The 20,906-nt window shown below is 38.5% G+C and overlaps 1 protein-coding gene across 1 annotated transcript; it reads left to right on the top strand.

The window, feature by feature from the left end:
- The first annotated feature begins 6,568 nt into the window (after positions 1-6,568).
- Positions 6,569-20,528, top strand: gata4 (GATA binding protein 4). The gene is made up of 6 exons (XM_072679534.1): positions 6,569-7,322; positions 13,196-13,362; positions 15,562-15,687; positions 17,075-17,156; positions 18,128-18,255; positions 18,340-20,528. Exons 1-6 carry the CDS (start codon positions 6,779-6,781, stop codon positions 18,463-18,465), a joined length of 1,173 nt encoding a protein of 390 aa, XP_072535635.1. The 5' UTR covers positions 6,569-6,778; the 3' UTR covers positions 18,466-20,528.
- Positions 20,529-20,906: the final 378 nt, after the last annotated feature.

Below are 20,906 nucleotides of genomic sequence, written 5' to 3'. Positions count from 1 at the left end.
TCCTTCCAAAACTTGCCTACCCTCCACCCATCTATCGAAGGTAGATAACCTACTCCAATACACCAGTAATGTTTCACCTGGAGGTTTGATGAACAGGTCAGAGGCCTCTCAGAAAAGGCTCATTACTTTGATGACAGATAGACGTGATTAAACGCAGTCCTCACAGGTCAACTAGAGCTCGAGCATGGCTCTGCATATAGACACACACATAGGGCATCCACTTGGCCTGATTCAGGCGTAATTGATTTCGCGAGATAGCACCATGTTCAGATAAGCTTTGAGAATGTGCTTGTGAGTGATGTCCAAATAGTCCTGTCCCTGCAGTACACAAAGCCCATTGATTAGGCTCTGTTTCATCACACACACACACACACACACACACACACACACAAACACAGATCGATGGAAGGCTTGAGTGAAGAGAGGTGTAGAAACCAACAAAGGTCAACAGGCCTGGTCAGAACAGGAGAGGTGAGAATTTGGATTCTTTCAGGGGGGAAAGAAAATTTTGTGGGATTTTAAATGCAAACTTTAATCACCTGTTCAGTAACAAACATTACAAATGAACATATATATACTATACTATATATATATATATATATATACTTCAGACTTTGTGTATATATATATTAAATTTATATCGCATATATTGTACTTACAGTTGCAAAAATTTGGGCAGCAATACTCTGTAGCAAAAAATTAAGATTATTAGCATTTTTGTAATGCGCTGCAGCTTTACATTTTGTAAACTAAAACAAACTAAAATATTAAATAGTAATTGTGGCATGTGCATAAGTTTGCAAAAAAAATCCACCATGGTAAAGTCTTCAAATAAAACGATTATTTTTAACATTTCATTTATAGACTTTTTTAGGCTGGCTGGGCAGGACAAGGTTTGTCAGATGATAGATTTCAGAACATAATAATTTCTCCTACCCCTCCAACCTTGTGCTAACTATCAACAACCATGGAGTCCTCTAAGCAGCTGGTAGAGGATCTGTAGATGATGCTCACTGTTGCCTACAAAGTGGAGGGAACACTAATAAAAGATATTACTTTCAGCTTGCAATGTACAATGTCTAAAATGTCAAATAGAACTGCTCATATGCTGACAGGAAAGGCAAAGCAAAACCCCATATGACAGCAAAGAACCTGCCACAAGATTTGAAAATGTTGCTTGCACAAATATGAGCTGCATATAAGAGACACCTTAATCGTTACCTCATCACAAAAATCTGAAGTTTTATAAATATCTAGGTCAACACTGAACACTTTGCCCACAATTATGCTCTGACATTGTGCCGCAATCAGTGGCATAAGAACCCTTGTAAATGTAGATGGAAGAATAGATTCCATTCAGTATCAGCCAATTCTGGAAACAAATGTGACACTGCAAAAAAAAAAAAATGATTGAAGCATACCTCAAAATGCACAATCCACAACTTTACAAAAAGCATTTACAAGCTGTAAGATCTGCAAAAGAAAGAGTGTGCTACTAAGTACTGTAAGATGTAAGAAGTAAGATGTCCACTTGTGCACATCATAATTGTATTTATTTACTTTGCATGAATATTATTTTTGCTTTAGAGGTTGCTTTTATATAAATATAATAATCTGCAATAAAATAAGCAGATTTGGCTGTTTTTTAACTTTTACACACTATCGAAAATGGTCATGACTGTACCTTGCATCAGACATGTTCTATGCTCATGTATCTGTCCCTATTTAAACATTGACAGAAATGCAAATGCAAATAAGTGAACCTAAGATAAATGTTTTCTGTGGATTGGTTTGGCGACAGCTCCAACCGAAGTGTTCTTCCTGGAGCCAGGGGTCCTGCTGGCCTGAGCCCCACAGGAAGAGGGGCCAGTAGGGTTCAGCAGGGACCAGCGACTCCCTCCAGCCTGTGTGTCTGCTCAGGCTTCCAAGGGAGACATAGGACACTAATAGAGCTAGATCTGAGAAGGCATACAGTACATATGCGTACACACATTTATCCACGCTTTTTCTTATCTTCTTAAAATTCTGCCCGCTCTCTCACAAAACATGCTGAATCTCTTCTTTTTTCCATTCGGAAACACACAGCTTCATCCCGGAGCTCTGTCACTCCTCCTCCTCACACCCTGTATCTGCCCCTTCCATTCCTTCAGCCAGCACCTCATTCATATACACACTGACAGTGTTCTGGCCCTCAGGCATTACACAGACGCTGCTGTGGATCTGCACCGAAAGCCGCTTTCATGGGCACTTTCTACGCGTCTGTCATAAATGCACACTTCTTATTTAAAGCAAGTAAAAATGCATTACTGCTATTTTTACTGACCATATCCTCCCAAAGAATACTATTTTCATTTCATTGATTGCCCACCATATAATATCAAAGTCAAGCCTCATGTATTTTAGAGTCATTCAGAGAGGAAATACTCTATACTCTAATACTCTATTCCTGGAGTCAGAATCGTTTGCAGCAGTAATTATAGAAACTGCCGAAAACATTGTTTTACTGTAGTTTTGAGAGGTCATTTAAAAAAAATACATATAGGGGAGTCACAAGGCAAAGTAGTACCCAAAGAAAACTTTTTAACCATTATCAGTATTGCATATAAAACTAACATGGAGGGCCACAGGTCATTCTGTAGAGTCAATAAAATATTTGTGTGTCGACATCACCACCCCTGGTTCCTATTACCACCACTGTAAGGAATGAAAGAAATCAGAGTCAGTACGTTTCTGTAGTATGCATTGTTTCACACAATTGTAAGAGCATATTTAGGTGTGTGTCTTGCAGGGCATTGGGCGGTAACTCTTGTTCTGTCCCAAAGGCCACTGTTATTACAGTTTCTTCTGCATTATCGCAAGGCAAATGACTGAAAGGCCAACACTGTGCTGTCTTCCCCTCTGATGGGGGAAAGGATAAGTGACAAGAAATCAATGCAGCTTAATGTGTGATCTATGGCCTGGGCGTGTGAGAGAGCAATAACAGTAGTAATACTTTGCTCTCCAGTATCCTGGTAGTTGGTGTCTGAGGTTTTTTTTTTTCATAAGTGAATATTTCATAAAAGGAATCAGGCAAACAACAGGCACCAGGGGTGAGGCTGTTTTATGGGGGGAAATTATGTGAAATTGCTATTTCCCAATATAGCAGATATGGTGCCTTTCTTCGAATTGCACAAGAAGCTTTACTTGCCTTATAGCTCAACTTTATAAGTGAACAGTACCAGAATATACAGCCCATTTGTTGCTTCACAATTTGTCTATCACCCTCTGTCCCATTCTTTAATGATTACTTTTAGTAAGAATGCTGTCGATCAGATATTATTTTGTGAACAGGACAACACACTCTGAACAGAGGCAAGGACACCAACATCAGGTGTATCAGGGACATGCGTCAGTGTCTTTGCTATGTTGAGAGTGGTCCTCTATGGCAAAATGTGCAGCAAAGAGCAGTTCTGTGTTAGAATCATGGCAGTTTTAATTTGGTCATTGTTAAACTAATTTTTATATTGTTATCTATACTCCCCTAAACCCCTGAAAGGTTCCCGCATGCCACTTAGAAAAAAAAAACTTTCACCATAGGATGAATACCCTAGCCTAGCCTAAATGAAGTCATTACTTGGATAAGAAAGGAGTAAGTAATGAATTGGCTCATCCTGAAAGTCCCTTTAATGATGGATGGATAAATGAGATGAATGAGAGCTGTGCTCTGCCACTCTGTCTGTCAGGCTCATGCTGGCCAGGACCTGCTTTATCAGCAGTGTGATTGGGATCGCAGGCCAGGCCGTTGAGACCTGCCCAGTGGCAAGAACAAAGCAATGGCTGAGTGGCTTAGTGGTTGCTGCTGTGGGCATCAGATGATGACCAAACCTGGGAAGTCGTGTGCTTTGAGAATGAAGACGGAGCCTGGAAGGAAAGAGTTTGTGATAGGGAGGTTTCTGCTTATTCTCTTCTCCCTGGGTCTACTGTCACTGGACCTCTGGTACACTGGTGGCTGTGCCTCAGTAGTGGCATAGATAGGAGTGAGACAAATATAGAAAATAATATATGTGTATATATCTTGTATATCTTATTTGTGTACACACAAGATGTGAAATCTGGGACATCCTGAGAGTCCATAGAAATAGAAAATAAAGAAGTAATAAAGTGAACCAAACATAATATGGATGGCAAAGGTTTTACTTTTAAAGATCAATATTTAATTTAATTACTTTTCATAAAATCCATAAAAGTAGATCAGTTAATGTAATGACTAAAAAAAACAACATACTATTACAACACAATTTTATTTGATAATTCAATATACCCAGTGTTTTGGTAGTGACTGCACTGCTTTCTAAAGTTACTCCTCTCCAACACAAGAACCACCAAGGCAAAGGTGTCACCGTCTACAGTCAAGTGAGTAATGTTTTGTGACCACACAGACTTCTGGAGGAAAGTTTTTTCAAAGACTGAGTTGTTTGATCACAATCCCCAGAGGTATGCATTAAGGAATTTGAAGAACGCTGAACCAAATGTTAAGCATGGTGGTGGTAGCAACATGCTCTGGGGCTGTTTTGCTGCCAGTGGAAATGGAATAATGAAACAAGTGGATGGAATAATAAAGAAAGAGGACTTTTTCAAGATAACCTCAAACCATTACCTCGGCAATGACCTTAAGACATATCAAAGATGGTTGTGGAATAGGATAAAAGGAGGCTACGTGGAGCATTTAGAATAGCCCTCCCCATTTCTGATAGTCCTGACCCCTATCAAATCTGAGTACTTAAAAGTCTGGTCTGTGTCAGGAAAACTATCCTTCCAATTGCACCAATTCTGCCATGGAAAATGGTCAAATAACCAACATGTTCTACTTGCTAAGTGATATGTAAACAAATATAAGAGATGTTGTATGTATTTTCTGATTTGTTTGTATATTTCTGACCGTGTGTTTATTTTTTTTTTAGAAAATCACCCTATTTAAAAATTCCGCGAAAAGAACAGATTGAAAGCCTAAGACATTCATGAATTCATGACATTAATGAATAATCATTGAAATATTGCTGTGACATTCATATATATATACACACACGTTTGGACATTTTAAAGTCTAATACCGTTTATTTGCTTTATTTATCTTGTTTAAATTGATAAATAAATACATGTGACGCGTGCAAACGTAATGGCATAAAAAACTAAAACGTTTCAGTTCAGAAAGTAAAGAGGAAATGTGCAGATTTATTTTTACATTGAGGTTAGTTTAGCGTAGAGAATTTGTGCATAATTTATACACTAGTGTGTCCTAATAACCAATATCCATAATAATAGTTTTTCCACTTTAAAACTAAAAATAAATTGCCCATATCAGGCCAGGGAAACGACTGAAAGACTGCAGGAGGAAGCTGAGAGAGAATGAAGTGCTCTAAGGACGTGGATGGTGGCTTGAAATCTGTCAGCAACAACAACAACGACATTTCCTACTCCTAAAACTCAGGACAATAGTGGCGTCGCGCGACGGCCTTCAGCAACGAGCAACACATCCATCTCTCCTGACACCCAACACAGTATTAATCTCATATTTCATCCTTATTAATTATCCTTAGTTTTTGTTTTTCTTCAGTAGTTTTGTTTCAATGTTTCTGTCTGATAATAATATGATTAGTATTATGTTGTTTTGTTATTATGTTTCTACGAGATAACACAATAATATTATTATTATGTTTTATTTTTTTTATATAGTTGTCCGTTCATTGTCGGACAATCCGTTAAATTCTGTGTTGACTGTGGTCTGCTTATCAGCAATCCGTTGTTGGTCTGCGACTTTCCCTGGTCACATTCTCAGTGATTTTGAATTCAATGCACTACTCGAAAGGAAATTATTTTTTCCACAATACGTTTACACATTTTTTTTTTATTCCCGAAATATAGGAATACTGAGAATTTACTGGAAAGAGAGCATGAAGTTAGCACACATCGCCAGACATCCCAACGTGGGTAAGTTATTTAACGCTGCTATATAATAATAATAATATAGCAGCTCGCCTATAATAATATTAACTTATAGTTATTATTATTATTACTAGCAGTAGTAGTATGTTTACGTTTTCTCTGATAAATACATTTCGTACAGATATTCACATATTAGGTCAAATAAAGTATGAATATGACGGCAAATGGAGACATAGTGTTTATAGAAGTACATTTATACATGTTTCATGATGAATGGACCGATAGAAATGATCCAGTATGTTTTTTTACTGCTCCTGAAAGAGGTTATAGGGTAGATTGTCGGTATCGGTGATTACAGATTCTGTTCCTTATTCTCATTTTCATTTTCTCTCTGAATAATCAACAAACTTTACACATATAACCCGGTAAAATTAACATATAACCCGGTCTTTAAAATTCTGTGGTGTTAAAGATGAACAGGAGTGCTGTTGTGCTGCAGTTGTGAGAGAAGCGCTGTAGTATTTCAGCGATTGCGTATTAATTGAATGTTTACACAGTGCAATCAAATTAAAATACGGGGTAAACGTGAGATAAAACAGAACAAGAGAGACCAAAGCGAGAGAGAGAGAGAGAGAGAGAGAGAGAGAGTTGAGTTGAGTTTCTCATTTTCTTTCCACCCTGCCCAGCTCACTCCCCCTCCGACCCCTGTTCAGCTCTCCTCCTCCTCCTCCTCTCGTGCTCCAGGTGTGTTTTCTCTCTGCCGCTCAGAGAGCTAGTCATGCTCTCAGCGAGGGGCTCCCTGCGCTCTCCCGCACCCTAACGGCAGCAGCTCCAGTCCCCCGTGGCCCCGTGCGCCATGTATCAGGGTCTAGCCATGAGCGCGAGCCACCACGCCGCTCAGTCCTACGAGCCGACCTTCCTGCCCTCCGCCGCGTCCGCTGCCACGTCGCCGGTGTACATGCCGAGCCCGCGCGTGCCCGCCGTGCTCCCGGCGCTGCCATACCTGGCGCACGGGACTTCTCAGCATGGCGCCTCCTCCTCTTCAGCACACTCAGCTTGGGCGCAGGAGCCCGTGTCTTCCTCGTCGTTACCTTCCTCTTACAGCACCAGCGGCTCGGTGAACTCGGCGCACGCCCCGCCCGTGTCGCCGCGTTTCGCCTTTTCCACAAACCCTCCGCTCTGCTCCGGGGTCGCCAGCGCGCGCGACAGTCCCGCGGGCATCCCTGCGAGCGGCGCGCGCGGCCTGGGTGGCCTGGGCGCCTCTTACCACTCAAGCCCCTACCCGGCGTACGTGAGCCCCGGAGTAGGGGGTACGTGGGCCGCGTCCCACTTCGACAGCTCTGTGCTGCACGGCCTGCAGTCCGGAGGCCAGAACGCCGCTGCCAGACATCCCAACCTGGGTAAGTTCTTTAACGCTGCTAGTCCACATCTTCATACCATGCTTGGACATTCAAAAACGGTCTTGAGAGTAGACGTGATCGTTTCCTTAGATGTAGGAAGAATTTTGTGAGAGAAATGTAGAGATATTTATATTCTGTTGTCAAATTCTCAATATTTCACAACATACAAAAACATCTAGCACTGTTCTGCCTGTATTCGATCATATAAATAAAAAAAAGCTTCTATTAAGAACTGTTATCTTAAAGATAAGGAAGAAATTGACAGTTGTTGGGTTTAATGTTGCTTTTTATTGTGCATTATTTGAAAAAAATAAGCTACTTCAATATTTATAGACAGAACATACTGATCCAATTGTGTGGTTGTAGATACTGACTCAAAACTGTACGTAAGATTTTTTTCTTTAAAAAAAAAAATTCTTTTGCATTATTTTCTCAAACGTAGGCTCTTTAAAACGCAGTATGCCCCAACAGACAAATAATGTTTCACTGGCTTGTCATAACTGTAATATATATTTTTTTTAAACGTAGTGTTTTGATTTAGTTTGTAGTGCATTATTTTCTCTATAATCTAACTAATCATTACATACATTGATCTTTAAAGCGTCGTTGTTAAACTATTTAAATTTATAAAGTTGTGTTTTATATTATATGTTGAATGGATCAGGGGAAATGCTCTAAAATGACTTGGAATTCAATATTGTACGTTGACTTCCACTGAAAGTCAATACGAATGTTTCCGTCTCCTGTAAAGTTGTCATTTTCGAGATACAGCGGTTTTGCATAAAAAAGACATTCAAGAAGTAAATATGAATTTTAAAGTAAGCTACGGATTTCAAAGTTGCTTTTACTACTCATTAAAACTGTCAATATGTCAAAACTGAAAAATAATATTTTACTCATGTAACTTGATCTTGCTTGTCAACAGTTACTGCAACTGTAATTTTAGTTACAGATATGCATTTAAAATTTAGATATATATATATATATGTTTATGCATCACGTTTTTTAAGTTCACTGTTTTCTCAAAATAGGTCCTTTAAAATGCACTTCGACGACGTGTCTCTACATTTATCTATGGGACACTGATCATTGATCTTAAACTAAAAGAAAATAATTAGCTACGAGTTTTAATTTTACTTAGAACAAGAAAATCAGCATTTAGATATGTAAAGTGTTTGCAAATGAACTAATCTGACACGAACACAACAATGCTAATGTTCTCCAGTGCAATCATTTAATAAACCATGAAGAATTTTTTAAATGAGTAGTTTTTTTTATTATGTAATTCATTTTATCAGACCTGCTTGATTTTTTGAACATAACAGACCAAAGATTCTACTCCTCTAAATCGATATTATCGCGTCACGACTGTACTTTAAACTTAAGTACTGATAGGGATTTTAACATTACGTTACGCCTTCTCTGTGCACAATTGCAGTGATCAGAGGGTCTCAGAGGGTCTATTCCAGCAGTCTAAAGATTTACTGCTCTTTCAGCACATGATCATGGTTAGATTAGGTTAACTAGAGTTAACAGCTATCTATTTTTTATGGTAAATGGTTTCTGGTGCATCGGTCTAATTTATCTAAATAATTATAGGTGTTTGTTATATGATCAGTCAGCTTCTAATAGATCTAATAAAAAAAAAACAATCCTGCAATGTAGGTTCTTGAACAAGGCGGTGTAAAATTGACCCTATCCGAGTATTATTTAATGTTTTGTTACACTCCAAGCATTTATTTCCCTTGCTGAAAAAAAACGTGTTGTTTAATCTGTTACGTTTTTACCGTTGATTTCTTTAATGCCGGTTACATTGCATCCCTCAATTTTCTAGATTAAATGCTTTAAACTGGTTTTACTATCAACATTTCTAATTCTAATACATTGTCATGTCCTGGCCATACAGCCAAACACACCCATTCTGTTTTATATGGTGCAATATTTTAAGTTATTTTGCAAAAGACTATACACATTTTATTAAGATTTACCCCTCTTATTTTACCGCGGGCTGACAGTTGACTTGTGCTGTTAAATAGTGGAGAGATGTTTTGCTGTTCAAGGAAAATATAGCAAATTGTAGTTTTCGTGGAAAAATATAAAATACTCAATATGTAAAATAAGCTAACTCTGTTGTTGTGAAGCTGTAGAGCTGCGAGTTTCTTGCCCGAGTTTCTTGAGCTGCTGGCCCCATGAATTTTTATATTAAAAATGTTTTCTGCTTGAAGGGTAGCTCATATATTTTAACTGTGTATGTGCATTGCTATGCTCCTTTAGCACCATTTTGTTTAGCTTTCATAAAACATGAATAAAGCAGGAAAACGGTAATTTACCTAGGTCACGCTCACTGAATGATACTACAGCTGTTAATGATCTAACATTTGTGATAAATAGACTTACTTCTTCTAGAGAAAATGCTTTTGGAAGAATCCCACTGTGGAATAAAATCCTTATTTTCTATGATCATTTAATAGATGGTCACCAAATATTGGATGTAACCGTCCAATGTTAGTGTTTAATGTTTAAGTACTTTTATTGTCATTATACCTTTACAGTGTAACGGAACTGTTCTCTTTGCATATTCACAGCCTGGAAATCTGGGGCACGTTCAGTCTTTGTCACAGTGTCCGAGTGCAATGCCATGTTTCGTGTAATGGGTGTGTTAGCGGTGTTACCTGCAGCGAGAGGCAGAGCACGCAATAGATTTGATTAAAGTCCTGTAATGCAGCTCGGTGTACACAACACAGTGTTTAAAAAGCCACCTTTTATGTCTAGTAACAAAACAGCTTTGGGAAGAGAGCGCAGGGTCGCCCTTGCTACACCGCAGCTTTGCGGACGCAGGTATCGAACCCACAACCCTGTGATCAATAACTCCGGAAATAGATCAGAGGAAACATGGCCTGTTCTATATATATATGTATATATATATATGTGTGTGTGTGTGTGTGTGTGTGTGTGTAAGAATAACATTCAGGTCGTTTAAATACAGTTCAATAGAAACGCATTGAACGCATAGAAAGTCGAAAGGCTGAATAAATAGCAATTTCCTGTATAATTAAAATTAATTGCTTGCAAAACTGGGAACCTGTATTTGATTTGTGCACACACTGATCATGCTTATTGCATGTGAACGGAAATAATTAGTTTAACCAGTCGCCAGTGTTTGTTTGTTTAAGCCACAAAATACAACAACACCATTTTTCAAAGGCAGGTTAATTATATGATATTGCTATAGCAGACCGCCACTTTAACGTTAAACCTTTAAATACAAACTTCGGCGTCTCATTAAGAAATATCCTGTAAAACTGTTGTACAGAGCTTGGGCTTATAGAGAGAACTCAGTGGATTGAATCCTGCATCAAACATTGCCCTCGTTATTAACGTTTATAAAGCGCAGGCTCACGCGTGATCACAGAAGGCTGCACTGCTTTCCTCAACGCGTAAATAAAAAGAATAATGCTGGCTTAAATATTACCCACCTGTTATCTAATCAGAAACTCCTGATATTGGCCACTGATTGCAGGGCTGCATTGTGTGCTGTTGGCCTGTTTGTTTCTGGCCTGCAGGGCCGCAGTATCAGGTGAGTTTGGAGGTGTACCCAAATATCAGCTCGCTATCAGTGGGGTACAGGACACAGTGTGGACTTTGAGCTTGCTAATAATGACCATGTCAGCAAGAAGTTAAGAGACTGGGGTGGCCTACATGCAATTGAGTGTGTCAGTGGTGTAAAGTGTTAGACGGTTTCTCAACATCACATTATAACCCAAGATAATATGTAAAATATAACTTTCATCTAAAAATGGAATACAGTAAAAAGAAAGCCATGCTTTGATCATTGGGGCCACTAATCTACTTAAATAAGCCAATCAGTTATGGTATATCTGGTGCTGTTGGAAGATTGCCGGCCTACATTCCATTTTCTGCAGTAATAATGAAGGGTGTGACCAACCTATCTGGCAGCTTTGCTCCTGGTCTACGGTCTATTTGACACATTGCCAGATTGTCGGTTCAGAGTGACCAGTGTGCTAAATATTCTCGAACTAGGCCTTGTGTGGAGACCAAATAAGCGGGGCATTGATTGTACCAATTTTATATTGGAATAATCCTTAAACTTACCAATTTACAAAAGATCACAGGAATACTGATGTCAGTGCTGTTTTAATACCTTGTAGATGTTGAATCAGTTGTCAGCAGATGGCCATAATGGGGGTTACTGGTTTCTTTACTATTATTTAGGATCTATTATTGGTCACATATCACCAGGGCCACTGCATAGACATAGCTGTTGAATTCTCTATATAATAAAGCTGACTGGTGCTGCATGGGGGATGAATGGTTACTTGTCATTGGGCCTGCCCAGATCACCAATGAAGCTTTACTGAAAATATGAGAATGAATTAGTTACTTTGGGTACTGTGTTCAATCTGGTGACATAAGACAGAAAAACTGTGTGATAAGCTTTAAAGTTAAATCTGTCTAATTAAGCTGACAATTTCAGCTTCCTGAGAATAAATCCGTCATTCATAACACACATGCTTTCATGTATTTCCAGTACACTTTGCTACCACGATCAATCAGCTAGTCTAAATATTTTGACAGTTCATAAATATTTAGCGTATTCCCTCATGACACTGTATTACGGAATTCTGTAATTGCCTGGCGGGAGTCGTTGCCTATAGCTTACTTTCTGTTTTGATCTGGGTAGCCACAGACTCAGAGTTATGCTGAGTTTCATACCTGCAGGAAGTCAGGTTATGTCTGCTCTGCTAATTGCAAAGTGAATGTCATTGCATGTTTATAGGTCCTAGGTTGGGGAGAACAGCACAGTCACAGTGTCAGTGGTCTTTTGTTCATTGTTCTCACATGTGTCGGCGAGTCTCAAGGTTGCAGCAGTGCTGATGTGAACCTTGAGAAGAGGCCACTTTGTGTCTCCAGTTTAGCAGCATCCAAATTCCTTACAGAGACTCGTGGACCAAGGCAAATAGAAAAAAGAAGAAAATTACAATGTTCAGATTACAGTCCTTGGTTTGCCTGTTAGCATTAATACGTAAATTCAATCAATTATAGTTGTTTGTTCTGGAGTATCGAGTGTTAAGGAATGGCATAGTCAAATAAACAGGCTTTGTAATCGCCATACTTTCAGTACTGTTTAACTAATATGTGCTTTTTGAATCATGGTGTTTGTAAGGAGCACTAACCACACTGTCTATAATATACCTAATCATATTCACATAAGTTCTATAGTATTGTGGCATGCATGTTCATAAATGGCTGTTTTGTGGATGGATATATTTATAGACATGCAGAGGCACATGGAGAGATAAACGCCCTTGTTTTCATAGGCATTTAAAGTTATGTTTGACTGTTCTCACTTGAAAGTCCATGAATAATACACATGGCAAATAATATGCATCGATTAATCTTGGATGGTAATGAATAAACACACTGATTGAGTGTGTCTTCTCGTTTCTTCCATTTGTTCATACTGATCCATCCTTCAGAACGGCTGTTAAGAGCCCCTCAGGGACTCTGTGTGATGTTTCCATTTATAAAGATTAGCTCAATTTCTGCTCTATATACAAAGCTGCCTTTTTATCAGGAGAAGACCTGTCTCACACTGAGAAAGAGCAGACCCCAGAGCAGACCCCCCTGCCCCTACAAAATAAGAAACGGCTCCTCCTGCTGGTCAAATTAAAAGAAGAAAGCTTGGTATACAGGCCAGACCTTATTTGGAGATTCCCCATGACTGTACACATTTCTTTTTGGGACCTTAAAAATGTTATTAATGAACTTTGAGTAACAGCACTACACTAATCTCTCTTGTTTGTTTGTGTAACACTTGTGCGTCTCCACCCCTGGCCCCCTCTCTCTCACAGAGCTGTTTGATGATTTCGCAGAAGGCCGTGAGTGTGTGAACTGTGGAGCCATGTCCACTCCCTTATGGCGGCGAGATGGGACAGGTCATTATCTGTGTAATGCTTGCGGCCTTTACCACAAGATGAATGGCATCAACAGACCACTGATCAAACCACAGAGACGACTGGTGAGTTTTACTTCAGCTATTTCACCTGTTGATGTCTGAACATCAATAACCCTCTTGTAGTCTAATAATGCTGCCATGAATAGTCAGGGGCAGTGCCAAGGAAGTTCTTTTGCTGATGCTATGGGGATTTTCATCAAGGGTGCTGTGAAATTTGGGATTTCCCATTACTAAATGAATAAGTTTCATTTCTACTGCAACACTCCCAACATGAATAAAACATTTCACACAGTAATACTATGGTCAAGACCTGCACACAGGAAGCAAGCAAACAGGCATAGTTTTGCACACATTTTAGCCTCAGATTCTGAAATCACAAATCCATGCTTCTATTTACTAACACCTTGACTAATGAACTATTCCCTTCCACAACCCTAATTTTGTATGAATGAGCATCACATAGAGATAGCTATAAGGAATTAGAATGTGTGCCTCAACTGCTAAATGCATTACATTAATGCCTATTACTATATACCATCTATGCCCTCACTTAGACTCGAATCTTCCTAAACAAAACAATGCGTCTGTTGTTGTGGTTAAGTACAAAGGCTACTAGCATTGTGTCTGCACCTTCATGAGACCTGTTAACATCACCTGTGGCTCTATTAGGTTCACCATCACTCTAAATAAACATCTGAAATTTCTTGGGGGGGTGCTATGGCAATCCTAGGGATAACTACAGCACCCTCAAGCCCCTCACTGTGGTGCCAACCATATGGTTGTGAAACCACGCTCATGAAGTAATCCTCAAGAATAAATAACAATCGGCACTAAAACCTGTGTTATTTTCATGAAATGCAGTCAGTGTACTGCATTTCTAAAAGCCACTTGTGTTGTCTAGATATTGTGTAACTACAGCAAAAGTTGAGTATTGAGAAAAGTGGAGGTTTCCTTCTTCTTTCATGAAATTCATGTTTGTGAAAACAATGGTTTTAGGCAGTTATATGGGATTTTGATTTGCCTGTCTCATCAGCATACCATCAGTTCTATCCAAGAGTTCTTTCTTGGTCTTCCAGATCTCATCTTGAGCTCCACAGTTACCCTGAACTGCTGTTTTCTAATGACATTTAGTGCTGTCGAAACCACAAGCTAAAAACCCTTGGCTATCTTCTTTTAGCCTTTCTCTGCCTTGTGGACATCAATTACTGTCATTTTCAGATCTTTAGACAGTTGCTTAAAGGAGACTATAGATGTTGGAGTCAGAGAATGAATAATGCTTGGAAATGTGATTCAGCTGACTGGTCCCAATAACAACTGAGGTCATGCCTTAGGATTGACTTGGTAAAAAAAAAGGTCTTAACTTTGTCAAACAAAGATTTTTAATTTTTTCATGTTCTAAGAGACACATGTTCTAATGTTCTCATGTTCTAAGAGTATCTGTGAGGTGGCAGTATAAAAGAGACAATTGTAAGTGGAAGTTTGGGCTGAAACTACAAATTAGAGAACACAGGTACCTCAGGGAACTAAGTATTTCCTGTATGAACCACTGTAAAACTAACAATTACAGTCTCTATGAAACTGGCCACTTTCAATGTCGGTAGTTGTTATTGGATACTTGTCTGATGAATGAAATCTGTCCACAATATAATTCCAGTTCTATTCTTTCAGTCATTCTTTGAGCACATAAGCATAACATCATTTTGAACAGCCAGTACAGCCAGAAGAGCTTGAGATATTTCACAAAGCAAAGATTCTCAGAAAAAGCTGGGGATTAGTATGAGTTTAGCATATACAGGATTATGAGGTTAGGGTAAATAAGCTGGAACAGCAGACAAGCCTATTACAAAAATAAAAACAATTAAAAAGGGGCATTGTGCCACACTATTTGGTACAGTGCTACAAATATTATATTTAGAATTGAAACTAAGGGTTGCAACACATTGTGTTAATGTGTAAACAGATATTTGAAATGCTAATGTGTTCATGTGATTGTATTAATTACATAATGCTATTATTAGTAGTAGTAGTCATAGTACATTAATCATTTATACACAGAAAGTGCATTTACCATTGAACTGATCATAATTGCTAAGCTGCACCACACATACACAAACTTGATGAATAAAAACAAATCCTAAATCACAATCGATGACATCCTAATTGGCAAAACTTCAATCAATAACTTGTGCAACTACATTTAAATGACAGTTTATATCTTTTAGTTTTTCTTTCTTTCTCTGTTTCTCTTTGAAACACACCCAGTCTGCCTCCAGGAGGGTGGGATTATCCTGTACTAACTGTCACACCACTACCACCACTCTGTGGAGACGAAATGCAGAAGGAGAGCCTGTATGTAACGCCTGCGGACTCTACATGAAACTACATGGGGTAAGAAACAGAGCCACAAAATAATCCCAGGCAGTATGATAAGTGATGATTAAACTAGGGGCAGCAGAGGGAGAAGCAGTGTCAGAGGACTGAAGTTGTACCTACACTGCTGTGTGCATTAACGAGGGGTCACCAGAAGGGGTGGACACAACATTTAAATGTCACATAATGGCAGAATTCACACAGTGAATTCACTTTAGTTGTGCCATTTTATTAGTAATTTATTAGACATCATTTGGCAGGTGTTCTTTACATTGTGTCAACATTTTATGATGAATAGACTAAAAGAAATGTTCCAAAATGACTAAATATGAATCCAACTAAATCTTTTGGAAGAAATCCAAAATGAATCAAATATTTTTTACATTGACTTCTATTGGAAAAAAGTTTTCTCCTGTGAAGTTGCCATTTTAGTGTGACAGTGCTAACAATGTTATATTAACAATGCTACCGTACAATTTTAATTTGACGCTACTGTCCATCATTACCTGACAACAGGTCATTCATTTTTATTACAAAAACCAAATTACAAACATGTAATTGCTATTTATTTATGCTATATACTATCTCCATTTTTGACATTTTTGACATAATGTGAATCTTTCAGTTCACATCGTGTCATAATTTCACTATTATAAATTTTATGAATATTATCAATAGAAATGCTCAAAAATGTGCTTGGATTCTAGTAAAGTTGCTATTTTGAAGATGCCATTTTTTTCTTTTCAGTGACATTGATTTATTGATTAATTGTCTCTTTTTAGCATGTGTGTATTTCATAGTGTTGATGATGCCATATTATTAATACATTCACAAGTTTAATGTTATAGGCCAAAATGAATCTTTATAGCACAAATGATTACATATGTATAAAACCTTACAATGTCTGCTGCATTCTCAATGCCATTCTTACCCTGAACAGTAGCTTTGTATCCAAATGATGAGACAAAATAATTACTATATAGCAGATTATACAAATATTACATAAACATATTTTTTATTTATATGTTTAAAATATAAAATAATCTTTATCTTTACATGTTCATGTTATCACTGCTTGAAAAGTCTTTATAAAACAATTGAGCACCATATGAGGGTCAATTCTGTTTCCTGAATATGGATTAGGTCAGATCTTGGACTAGATTGCAGTTCCAATATTGAATCACCACAGGGTGATTATTTTAGAAGGAGTAACCTTAATCCAGATCTAAAGGTCTATATATGTTGACCCTCACTCTACTGACTACACAACTTAATCAGTTTCATAGTTAGTACAGACTACTTCATAGTAGTTACTGAATAGTAAAGGATTAGGACTAATAAATGACTAATACAGGGTTTAATGGGTTAAAACCAATTCATTTTTAGCAAATCTTCTTCTACACAGGTTCCTCGTCCTCTAGCCATGAAAAAGGAAGGAATTCAGACCCGCAAGCGCAAGCCCAAAAACCTCAACAAGTCCAAATCTGGTACGACAAACATTATCTAACATCCATGTGTTTGGAGTTTAAAAGCAGAAACGAGAGGAATACACAGACAAGTTCATATGTATTTGGACAGCGACACATTTTTGGTCATTTTTGTAACACATTTTGTACACCACCTCATTTGATTTGAAGTTAAGCAATCAGGATGTGGAGACATGTGGAGCATAAACGTGTTTTAGCTTTAAGTCAAGTGGTTTAACAAAAATACTGCATTAATCATTTAGGTATTAAAGCCATTTTTTACATAGTCCCAGCATTTTCACAGGCTCAAAAGTGCCTAACTAATATAATTCTAAAAATAAGTAGCCTTTTTAATACTTGGATGAAAATTGTTTGCAATGTGTGTCCAAAGTCTGGAATGTCAGTAAATGCTGAGTTTGCTCCCTTGGGGTGTTTTGCCAGGCCTTTATCGCAGCCACACTTAGTTGCTCCTTGTTTGTGGGTCTTTCTGCTTCAATAAGTGAAAAGCCTGCTAAGTTAGGTTGAGTCAGGTGACTGACTCATTTAAGAGGGTTTAAGAACATTCCATTTCCTTGCTTTAACAAGGCATTGTTCTTCTGCACCATCCCATTTGACTGAATCTTAGCAAAAAGTACAGCTCCATACACGTCAGCAGCCCTATCATCAATAACAATCAGCGACCAAGTTATACATGCCCATGCAAAAACTGTGCCTCCATCATGTTTAATAAATGATGTGATATGGCTTGGGATTATTGACCCTTACTTCCATGACAGCATTTCTTGATTGTACACTTTGTGAGTTATACACCTACCTACTTGAGAATGTTCTTTACTTGACTTTTGTTTGGAACAGCTTTTACCTTTCTATACTGCCTCATTACTAATTATGGGTCACTATTGAAATATTTATAAATTCATAATATTGAGCAATATAACAATACTAATCCTACACAGATACATTGTAAATAAGCATTGCAATGTAATTGACAGAAACTCCTGGGGCTGATGGCCACACCTCCTCCAGTGCCAGCGCTAGCGGCACTCCAGCAGATCTCCGCCCCATCAAGACCGAGCCAGACACGCCTACTCTGTATTCTCACCATAACATCCACACACAGGTAAGCCAACACACACTGGAGCTTTTTCCCTTTTCACATAGCTCAGAGTATTGTCTTTTAAAAATACCTATATTTTACCCCCAGGTCTCTGCTATTCCAGCCTACATGGGAAGCCAACATGGAGCCTCCTCCTTGAAGCTCTCCCCGGGAGGCCATACTGGAGCACACAGCACCAAAAGTGAGCCCTGGAACAGCCTGATCCTTGCTTAGGCCTCAACCTGACATCCTATGATCAGTGTTTTAATGAGGACTGGTATAAGGCCTGAGACATGTCAGATCCAGGCTGTAAATGGGAAGTGTCTGGCAATCAGACTCCAAAACCACCACAACTGCAGACTGTAAACCAACGCTTTGAACAAACATAACCTTAAGACAACTGAAGATACTGCCAAAAAGACAGATCTGTATGAGTATCAGCAGAGCTGTGAAGAGGAGGGAACGCATACTAAGGTATGCACAAATTAGAAAAATAAGAGACGAAGAAGACAACGGAACTGAGGATTGTACTAGGAAACAAAATAGTATATCCTAAGGCTAAGGAACCACAGAACTCACATTGAGGATGAGACCAAAGACTGACAAAAGGAACTCAAGATCCTTAAAATTTCAGAGACACCTGGTGTTAGTTTTCAACTCTTTTTCAGTCTAGCATTTACATACCATTTAAACAATGTCCTGTTTTCACATGTACAGGCTAATTGATGTCAACAGGCAAAGTGATAACTTTTAGAAATGTTTTTTTTTTTATCTTATACATGGCCATTCACTTTTTAATGTCACTGATGTTTTAATTCAGGGGTGGGCAACAGGGGCCGGAGTCCAGCACAGTTTGCTGAATTCCCTGCTCTAACAGACTAAACCTGGCAATCAACAGGGGAGTTGAATCAGGTGTGCTTGAGCAGGAAAAGCATAAAGCCAGGACCGGAACTGCCCACTCCTGTTCTAGCAATGTTCTACCAGCTTTGGTTACTTCTCAAGGGAAAAAATCTATTATGCATCAAATGTAGAACACTCCCTGTCCAAGAGTATGCTGCACATTAAGACGAGTCTGGTCCATCTAGTGAGAGAGAATTCTCTTAAAAAGGACATTCAATCACAGTCTAAGCACTCCTTATATGGACAGAAGCAACCCATTTACATTTGTGGCATTTAGCACACATTTAGGACTTACAAGGTTACCTGTATTACAGAGGTGGGTCAGTGTAGTGTTTGGACTCTTATTGGTGTAGCGCAGCATAGTCACCCAGACCGGGAATTGAACCCCAGTCTCCCACGTGATGTGTTAGCTCAGTGGCAGGTAGTAGTGTTATCTGTTGCGACACACCAACAACCACCAACCCACTCCTAACTGTTTGCTTAAGGAGCTCTATATTTTATATCCAGGTATATTATTAGATTTAATTTTTATTAGTCTGACTACAATGACAGAAACTACAACTACAACTGTGTAAACAGATGCTTTTTAATACATGCACCCAAACCAGCCAAGATGCCGGTCATGTTCCCATTTGCTGACTCAAGAATTGCTCACAAGAGTGGTTAAGACCACAAAATAATGTAAAAAAAACTTACACACAACATTTGTGTGGCCCTTTGAAAATTCATGTGAAATATCATGAATTTTGCAGTCGTAACCTGAGCACAGAATATGTCTTTGCTCAGGGGTGACTTTACATTACATCACTCTTTTTTCGAAATTAAAATATGAAGTAAATTATTTTGTCATTAATGAAAACGAAGTAAGACCTTCGCCGTTGATTTGTCTAGAAAATATTCTTAATAATACACCCAGATTTTTCCATTCTATTTGATTGCATTTACTGATTTTTTTTCTGCTTTATGTTGAGGAGAACATTTACTCCTAATATTTATTGACTTCATACAGGGATAAATCTGTACTTTCATATGACACAGGGTCCTGAAGGTAGCATTTAGTAGGATCCCATTATACGTTAAACAGTGTTAGCTTTGTTTCTCATTTGGATATGAGAGAAAAACAGTCTGCTAATGCAATTTACCAACAGTACATGAATGTGTATAAAATGTATGTAGGCTGTGTATAGACACCTCACTCCATTATAGTGCTTATCTTTATTTGTGTTGTACCAAGACACCATGTGAACACACTAAGCATAAAGGACTATCATGAGCTGTGACAGTGATTATCACAAGCAGTGAAGTTTTTTGTGCAGCAATTGGTCATTTTATTTTTGCCTTTGTGGGAATGACAGAACTGAAGTTTGAAGAAATGCAAAATAAATAAATTCAATAAAGCTGAGTGTTGGCAATACATTATTACAGACAGACAGGCATGTATACAGCTGTAAACAACTGATAGAACAAGTGCTTTCTCCAGCCTGCAGCAGGCACTGAAGTTTTAGTTTGCGAAGTAAGGAACATACTAAAGGCTGAAGGTCTCCATGTCCGTACTTCTCTACTGAGTCAAATACCCAAGAAGAGTCTGCTCCAATCTGCTCAGAAATAGATAAATAATTATAATAATAATTCTTCTCTGATGAGGCAAAATTGGAACTTTTCAGGTCTATGGATCAGCGGTATGTCTGGAGGAGGAAGAATGAAGCATAGGCTGAAAAGAACACCCTGCCTACAGTGAAGCATGGTGAAGGCTCGGTGATGCTCTGGGGCTGCTT

This window comes from Salminus brasiliensis, chromosome 1 (assembly GCF_030463535.1).
Source record: "Salminus brasiliensis chromosome 1, fSalBra1.hap2, whole genome shotgun sequence".
Lineage (NCBI taxonomy): Eukaryota > Metazoa > Chordata > Actinopteri > Characiformes > Bryconidae > Salminus > Salminus brasiliensis.
This window is presented reverse-complemented; position numbering and strand designations above follow the sequence as displayed.

Coding starts and splice junctions, on each gene's coding strand:
- gata4 (XM_072679534.1), top strand. CDS start 6,779: ATGTATCAGGGTCTAGCCATGAGCGCGAGCCACCACGCCGCTCAGTCC. Junction 7,323..13,195: donor TGCCAGACATCCCAACCTGG/GTAAGTTCTTTA, acceptor TCTCTCTCACAG/AGCTGTTTGATGATTTCGCA. Junction 18,256..18,339: donor ACCATAACATCCACACACAG/GTAAGCCAACAC, acceptor TTTTACCCCCAG/GTCTCTGCTATTCCAGCCTA.